At 42.9% G+C, this 8,529-nt stretch overlaps 1 protein-coding gene across 5 annotated transcripts; it reads left to right on the top strand.

The window, feature by feature from the left end:
* The first annotated feature begins 732 nt into the window (after positions 1-732).
* SPINK13 (serine peptidase inhibitor Kazal type 13) lies at positions 733-8,304 on the top strand. Of its 5 annotated transcripts, none has more exons than XM_045825352.1 (5): positions 733-760; positions 3,044-3,139; positions 4,342-4,376; positions 5,343-5,470; positions 8,137-8,304. In XM_045825352.1, the coding sequence occupies exons 2-5, from the start codon at positions 3,076-3,078 to the stop codon at positions 8,189-8,191; spliced, it is 282 nt and encodes a 93-aa protein (XP_045681308.1). In that variant the 5' UTR covers positions 733-760; positions 3,044-3,075; the 3' UTR covers positions 8,192-8,304. The 5 variants fall into 5 exon arrangements, with proteins under 5 accessions (XP_045681308.1, XP_045681318.1, XP_045681327.1 ...); XM_045825362.1 differs by lacking the exon at positions 733-760 and adding an exon at positions 844-932; XM_045825371.1 differs by lacking the exon at positions 733-760 and adding an exon at positions 1,672-1,691.
* The last annotated feature ends 225 nt before the right edge of the window (positions 8,305-8,529 follow it).

Here is an 8,529-nt window from a genome sequence, read left to right as displayed (position 1 = left end):
CATCCCTAACCTCTACAACTCCAGATCTCTGAAACAGTGCTATTTCCAGAATTTCATGTAAATCAGATCATGCAGTATTTATTCTTTTAAGCCTTGCTACTTTTATTTACATAAAGATTCCTTCATGTTTCTTAATATATTAGAAATTCATTTCTTTTTATTTCTGAATGTCATTCAATTATGTGGATATACAGCGGTTTGAATGGTTCGTTCACCCATTGAAGGACAACTGGGTTGCTTCTAACTTTTCGTGATTACAAACAGTGCAGCTCTGTATATTTGTGTACAAGTTTTTGTGTAAACATAAGGTTGTATTTCCCCAGGGTGAATTGCTAGAAGCAGGATTATCATGTCATATAGCAGGTACGTATTAATGTAATGTATTATATCATGTTATAAGCAGCAGATGGACTGTTTGCCATTGCTACTGTATTCTTTTGCAGTTGCACCTGAATAAGGAGGTTTAAATATTGCAAAGATTATTGGTTGTGGTGCTGGAGTTTTCCAGGCTGAGTCAGAAATCATGCCCTAGAAAAATAAAACAGGCAAACCAGAAAAGCAGGATAGACTCAGTGACCTTAGGAGGGAGAGCAGATGACGAAGATTGGAACCACTATTGAATTCAGCAGAAAAGTTCACCACATCCTCTGAAATGTGACTGGTAATCAATCTGGTTTGCAAATGTCATCAGATATTTAGGATGCAAGTCCTTTTGGCTCTTATGATCCACAACCGGAAACCACGAGTACAGAACCTCCAGGTATGTCCCTGCCTGCTGGAGCATGAAACACCAGAGGAGGTGGTTCAGGAGAGGGATAGACAGACAGAGGAAACAGCCATTAGATGTCCCCAGCCACAGCCACTCTGCTTAAAGCTAATCGTGACCTCAGAGGGGTGACAGCAGGCTGACACTTTGCAGCAACCTTATTCAGGTAACACCCCTCTACCTCTATCTTTAGGCCAAGTCTGCTCTGGGATCTCTTTGGCTTTCTTCTCTGTCAGTAGGTTTCCCTGTATGTTTGTTTTCCTCTCCCACTCTCTTTTTTGTGCCTCTGCACTTGAAAGTAAGGCAGACTTTGCAGCTAATGTTGTGCTTCCTCATTTCTTTGTGTGCCGACCAGCTGTGCTTTGGGGAAGAGACAGAATGCATGGAGTAGGGCATGAGGACGTTGATGACAGGACTTGGAAAGTGTCTTCTCGCCTGGGCCTCAATATTTCCATCTTTACAAAAGAAGAGTTTGCCAAAGAAATTGACAATTGAATATAGTTACCCTCTTTACTTATATAAATATCACCTGATCCTCTTAATATCCTATGAAGTTCATATTTTCAGGCTCACATTTCTAAGAGATGTTGGAGCCAGAATTTGAACTCACATATACATATATATATACGCACATATGTATATGTCTATCTATGAGTACCTATATATGAGTCATAAAAACCATTGTGTACCTATGTATGAATCATAAAAATTATAAAAATTACATTTAGACCTAGCTATAGATATATATCCTGACTCTCGCTTCAGGGAAGGGCTGCACAATTTTTATGACCCGGGACCAACAATTCCATTTCCGATCCATTCTTGATGTTTGAACACACGAAACTGTCCTGGAAGCAGAAACTTCACCAGGAAGAGAGGGACTTCAGGGCGGGAGGAACTGGTCCATCCCAAGAAATCAAATGACGTAGGTAACGTCTTCCTGATTATGCAGGACAGACCTGCATTCACACCTATGATCTGAGAATTCTTGTACATTCTTCGTATCCGTATTCACTAACATGAGTGCCCCAGTTCAGATGGTCTGTTGTAGGGTTGAGGCAGGGTGGTAAGAAGCTACAAAAATTCCTAAGCAGGTGGAATGGGTAAACTGAGACAAGAAAATTAAACAAGACCAAAGATTTTGAGCAACTTACAGCCAGCTGGTGAATTGCAAGAACATTTATCTCCCCTAGCCAAGGACACTTGAGAGTGAATGCCTTATAACTCTCTTCCCTAACCAGAGAATATACAGCTTAAATCTCCTTGGTCTGGGAAACAGAGAACAGAGACCCAATTAATGCCACTTGTGCCCAAGGACAGATGAAGTCAGGGAAACAAATAACAAAAATCCCATTAAAAGCCAGACAGACCCAAGAAAAGTAAAACAGTATAGCAGACCAAAGAATATTCCCCCTGCCATGTGCTCATTTTGACACATCAGCATATTAAAAATGCATCTGGAAAGCTGATGAATATTCTGCTGAAACCCTCCCCGAAGGTTCTCTCTCACGCGGAGGAAAAAGATAAAAAGCCCTCAGTGCCGAACTCGCGCCCATGCCTGCTCTCGGGTATCAATCTTTTATTTCCTCCTGAACTCTACGGGTCCCCAGGAGACTGGCAGCCCGGGGACCAGAGGGCAGTGGCAGCTCCACCCGGGTTACCCTCTAGTCCTGTCTCCAGGCCCCCCTCTCTCTCTGACTTCACAGTGAACTAAGAACGGCCCTGCCCTGGGCTCACTCCTGTCTCTGCGACCTTCACTTCCCAGTGAGCTGACAGCAGCCCCACCTGGGCTCACTCCTGTTGCTTCTTCCACCCTAAGTCTTTCCTGCGTTTTACTGTCCCCAGCCTTAATAAGCATACTGTTAAAATCACCAGGACTCATGTTGTGAAACCTTTCCTGTGGGACGTCAAGAACCCACACATTGCAGGCGGGCCTGAGGCCGACCTGCTCTGGCTGGTTCATGTCCAATAACAGGGTGAACCTATTTATAGGTAACATGCCTGAGGTGAGAACCCTGAGCCTAATTCCTCTTCCAGGCCAGGATGATGAATGTAAATTAGCTACTGGCAGAAAAAAAAAAAAGAAAGAAAAACTTGTTTTAATTTTCTTTCCCTCTTTGGAGCAGAAGGGCCTTCTGGGGTCTGAGTCCCTGGAGACCAGGTCAGGGTGAAACGGTCATGGCCAAGTGTATGGAAATGGCGTCACCTCTGGTAGGAGGGGTTGGAAAGCTGGCTTGGCAAGGGATTAGGAATTAACTATCTTGAGCATTTTCACAGGCCTCTCCAAGCAGGACGTTAGGTGAGACTGAATGGCTGCCTTCCCTCTCGTGACTGTGTTTCTCCTGGTATCCATGACTGGGGAACAAGTTTCAGGTAAGCAAATGTATAGGTCTTGGGAGAGAAGCACCTGGTTTTCTTTTAGTTGTAGGGAAGAAAAGGATTACTGAGACTAGATGGAAAAAGTTTGGCTGAAACCTAGACTGTTGGGTTTAACTGTGCAAATTGCTATAAAGTAGGCATTACTGTTGGAAACAGCACGATCTGAAAACAAAGCAACCCACTTCCGTCTAAGGCATGGGTCAAGAAAAATCAAAAGGGCAATTCAAAATTATTTTGAACTTAAGGAAAATGCAACACGAAGTTTAGATGGAAATGTGGGTTGTTGCTTCCATGCCCTTTTCCTTTTGCTCCCGTCCTACCATCCTGTAGGTGCCCAATCTCATTAGTCTTTGTTTCCTTTCCTGTGTTTCTTTTTGCTCAAATATACATATATACATCTTGTTATTCCTCCTCCTTTCCAACAGAAAAGATAGCATGCTATATAGGTAGATACCTGTTGAGTTTGTTTTTGTTTGTTGCTTTTTGTTTAATGCCCCACATGGGAGTGAAACCATAGGTTCTCGTCCTTCCCTGCTTGACTTACTTCACTTAGCATAATGCTATCATTGGAAACACTTAGTCTTGGCTATTTTAAGTATTGTCTGATGGGGACAGATAGGGAAGAGCAGCAGGTCGTCTTTCCTTCTGTCACAGGTGGCTGGTCACCCTCTCTCCCCAGGCAACACCGGCTCCCCTCACCCACACCAGTGCACCGTCCTTCAGCCTCCCTGGGGCCAAGGAACTCCTAGGTTTCCTCATCATTCACTGTCATCTTGAGTCCGGCCTCTCGGCAGGAATAGGCCTCCTACCCTATTTACTGTGTCATATTTAATTCTTACAACAGTCTTTCAGATGTGTATACTTATGCCCATTGTAGGGAATGGGAAACTGAAGACAACCAAAACAGAGTCACTTAATAAAAATGACATGGTTGGCAAGTTATGCCAGTACAATCTTAAATAGTTTTTATTCTTTTCTCAATGTCACAGCAAAGTCACAAATGAAGTCAGGACTATGAAAATGAAAAAGAATAAATAAATAAGTAGATAAAGTAGCTACCACCCACCAATCTTGTTGTATCTCTTTGTGCATAGGTATAATTAAATTACGTTTCCTTATTATGTTAGTAACTTCCGTGGATAAAATCATATTGCATGGAAAACTATTTTTTTAACCTGTTGTGTCTTTATTTACAGCATTCGTGAAACGTGACTACTCTAGATGGCCTAGGGTAAATTCAAATTTCTCAGTTCTGAATTCTGATCCTAACCTGATCACTCTCTAGACACAAGAGACCCAAAACTTCATAGTGGGAAAGTAGAACAAGAAGGTTTCTGTGTGACCTTGGACATGTATCTCAACCTCTCCAGACTTAGATGGACTTTCGGGTGACATAAGCATGACAAGAGGAAAATGTACCTCTGAGCATTAAGTGAAATAATACCTGTCACTCGCTCGGGATCACAAGGTTAAATAGTCCTATATACAGGATTTCTTCCCAGCCTCAATACAAGCCCTCACTCTTTTTAAAAAATGTTATTTGTCACTTGCAGTTGATATTCAGTATTATTTTATGTTAGTCTTAGGTGGACAGTCTAGTGGTTAGACAGCCATGTAATTTACAACATGATCCCCCTGGCATTTCCAGGACCCACTTGGCACGGCACATGTAGTTGTTACAATATAATTGACTCTATTTCCTGGGCTGCACTTTACATCCCATGACTGTCTTGTAACTGCCAAGCTATGTGTCCCGATACTTGGCCTATTTCACCAGCCCAGAAAGCTCCCTTCGCCCTGGCCACCGTCAGTCTGGCCTCTGTATCTGCGAGTCGGTTTCTGACAAGCCCTCCCCCTAACAACCACATGAGAGCCCCGTCCTCTCCAAGTTCACACACTCCTGTGATAAGCATCTAGCATCGGGACTCCACGTTTAAATGAAAACTTTGCATTTAGGGTTTTTGCTGAGATATCAGTGTGTTCATAACTTGAAAGAATGATGGGATGTTTGAAGACACTTCAGTCAAAAAAAAAAAAAACTTGCCTGACTAAAGCCTAGAGCAGAGAAAATCCTTGAAAAAGATCAACTGACTAGTAATTTTTGATATTATCTCTGTGTGGGGCAGAAGTGGCAGGATAGGAAAAAATGGGGGGATCTATCAGTCATTATTTACATAATATTTTATAACATTCGCAGCCCCCGTGTGAAATGTACTACCCGCCGGACCCTATGAACGACTTGTTCTGCCCTAATGTGACTGCGCCCGTGTGCACCACTCTGGGCCACACTTACCAGAACGAGTGTCACTTTTGTGTCGCTCAGTGGTAAGTCCAAGTTAAAGCAGCGCTAACTTTCTCTTTGTTTCTTCGTCACAGAAATTTCAAATAATCTGAGCAAAGGAACTGGATTGACTAACGCATGGGATTTTAAAAAAAGAATGGCCTCTATTATTCACAAAATATTGAAGACAGACTACATATATAGTGATTTCTTTTAAAAAAATGTAGTGCACATGCAAAGTTGACTCATTAAAAGAAAGAAAATCTGACATGATTTTTTTATCGAATTGTGTAGAGATTTTAGTAGATAGTCTATATGCAAGCAATGAATAGAAATCCAGACTCTAGAAGTCCCTCAAATTATCCATACAACTCACACTGACATACCTGTGAATAGCGCCTGTGATTGTTGTTTGGTAGATGCAAACAGACACAGGCACAGAGGTAGGCTAGGTGTAGGTGTGAATATACGTGTGAATAACAGTAGTTATGTGGTAAAAGTTGACAATTGACTTTGAAGTAAATTCAATAGCAAATTTAGATTAATTTGAAATTGTCTTTACAAGTTAGCCTTGTGTCTTGTCAGTAACTCTCCTGTGAGCAAGAAGCCCCTCGGGTTTGATGATTTGCTGGGAGGACTCACAGAGCTCAGAAAAGCTGCTCTGTGCGTGATAATGGCTTATTGCGGTGAAAGGACAGAGATGAAAAGCAGCAAGGGCAGGAAGCTCACAGGGTGGAGACCAGAGAGGCCAGGTACCAGCTTCCAGTTGTCTTCTCCCAGTGGACTCGCACAGGCAGTGCTACATCACCCAGCGATGACGTGTGGCCAGAGAGGGCAGGCATTGACAGCCTGGGAAGCTCACCAAAGCTTTAGTGCCCAGGCCACATGTTGGGGGACAGTCACCAAGGCATGCAGCACCTGTATGACTGACCCCCCACAAAAAGGGGGTCGAACTGGTACAGAGTGGCTCAGGACGACAAACACTCATCTGAGCATAAACTGCCTGGCCTGGCGTACAACCCAGATTACAAAGACACTCTTACCAGGCACGATATTCTTGGAACTAAGTTGAGCATCCCCAGCATGCTGAATTATCTGACTCTTCCATGCACATCTTCCTTTGGAAAGAATCCACATGGGCTCCCAGCGTCATGTGACCATCCCGTGAGGACGGCAGCTGAGCACTGAAGGGAACGGGCCTAGAAGCTAGTCCCATAAAGAAAACTTCCCTCATCTGCAGAGCAAGGACTAGGCTCAGAGGATGATTGAAATGTCCTCTAAAGGAAAAGCCTGAGAACTGGACAATGTGAATGGATGAAGTTCTTACCACTGCTGGCAGAGGAAGACGAATGGGTGATAGAAGGAGGGGAGTAATTCCTATGTCCCTGCTTTTAGCAGTGTTTTCAAGAAAGATTCTGGCAAACTGGACCCACGATCCTGACAGATCCCCACCATTTATGAATGGTGTAAATCCTTTGGGAAAAGACAACTGAGGAGTGCAAGCCTGGGCCAGCACTGGTACAGAATCACTGTCGCCACCTTCTCAGGCCCCCAAACCTGTGGAGTGCAGGGCCCTGACAGTAGCAAGAAAATGGAGAGTTTAGGAAACAGACCCCAGACCCTTCAGAAGTCTGCAGTCTTGTTTAGCAAAAAGAATATATGCACAGGAAAATCCATCAGAGAGAATAGCAGTGGTTGCATTCAGCCAAAACAATATTTTAGGAAGTTATGAATTGGTTGACCGTATTTCAAAAATCAGACTTTATCCAAAAATACAGATTTCCATTGCATTTTAAAAAAATCAAACATTACACTCACAGTAAGCTAGGAGTTTGTGTGTTAGAATAAGCAACAGTTGCTTCATAGTAGCTGCCCATACAAATGGGCTTGAAGCATTCCCAGAGAATGCAGCCAGAAACCCACCTTTCTCCATTATGGTAATGGAGAAAAGGTGGCCCACTTCGCTTATTTATAGCACCAGCTTGGCTTCTACAAGCAGTTGCATTTGTAACCCCTGACCCAAGTGAGCAGATAGATATAGGGGTCAGGATGGGGAGTCTCTGAAAGGAGGAGGTTAAAGGCTTCTTAAAGAAAAAAAAATGCAAAAGAAAATAGAATAGGCAATTTACACAGGGCCCATTGCTTGAGAAAACATTTGGAATTGATAAAATGTGTGACGCCTTAGGGAAATAAAGAAAAAATTGTGTTCAAAGGAATGTTATGTATTCAGAGAACAGTGATAGATAAGGATGGAAAGCTAAGCAGAGGCTAACTTCTGGAAAACATAAATATTAGAGTGAGGAGAACAGACTGTAGTCCATGGACATGTAAGCCCAGCAAAAATTTGAGCAGAGAGCGTGAAATATGTGAATTATTATGCATCGCATTATTGCTATGATTATTTTTTACTTCTTGGTAGAAAAATCTGGCATTGCTCTGCTGAATGCAAAGGTATCACAATAGGAGTGGGCTCGGGGATGGAGTATTCTCTGTTGAAAAACTCCACAGAGCGCTGCTTGCATAGCCACAACACAGAGGAGGCCCAGGCACGCTGTGGTGGCGGTAAAGGGGGGTGGGGAAGAGATGGGTGCAACGGGAGCTGTACATCAGCGCCGTGTCTTGGGGGGTCATTCGACAGACAAGAGAATGGGAAACCATGAGACTGATCTTTCCCTGTGATACTAATCTTCTTCTTTTCTCTTCTCTTTAGGGACTATGGTTCACATATTAAATTTGATAAATATGGGAAATGTAATGATAAGTAACAGAGTATTACATTCGCTCATTCTTTCCACTACTAAATTCTGAAAATCACTTCATCTGGAATGTATGCATTCTTTTGAGACTGTATAATAAACACTGCCCTATGCTGCACTCAGATTTGGTTTGTGTTTGTTTTCTTTGGACCCCAAATTGGTAACAGTTAGAAGACAAATCAAACTAATGGAGAGCCAAATATTGCATTTATTGCAAATACACATTATAATAAAAGAGGTGGTCAGCATTCATCCCTGTTGAGAGACAGCTTTCCCTTGGCTCTGGTCTGAGTTCTGTTACCAAGCAGGCCCACCGCCCACTCTCCTGAGTTAAATTAACTGCAGGT

Source organism: Phyllostomus hastatus, unplaced genomic scaffold, assembly GCF_019186645.2.
Source record: "Phyllostomus hastatus isolate PE091 unplaced genomic scaffold, TTU_PhHast_1.1 phas_contig_150, whole genome shotgun sequence".
NCBI classification, from domain to species: Eukaryota; Metazoa; Chordata; class Mammalia; order Chiroptera; family Phyllostomidae; genus Phyllostomus; species Phyllostomus hastatus.
This window is presented reverse-complemented; position numbering and strand designations above follow the sequence as displayed.

What these genes read in the sequence shown, in the direction of transcription:
- SPINK13 (XM_045825352.1), top strand. Translation starts at nt 3,076, where the DNA reads ATGGCTGCCTTCCCTCTCGTGACTGTGTTTCTCCTGGTATCCATGACT. An exon ending in GACTGGGGAACAAGTTTCAG is followed by an intron (nt 3,140 to 4,341) that starts GTAAGCAAATGT and finishes CTTTATTTACAG; the next exon opens with CATTCGTGAAACGTGACTAC. An exon ending in CACTTTTGTGTCGCTCAGTG is followed by an intron (nt 5,471 to 8,136) that starts GTAAGTCCAAGT and finishes TCTTCTCTTTAG; the next exon opens with GGACTATGGTTCACATATTA.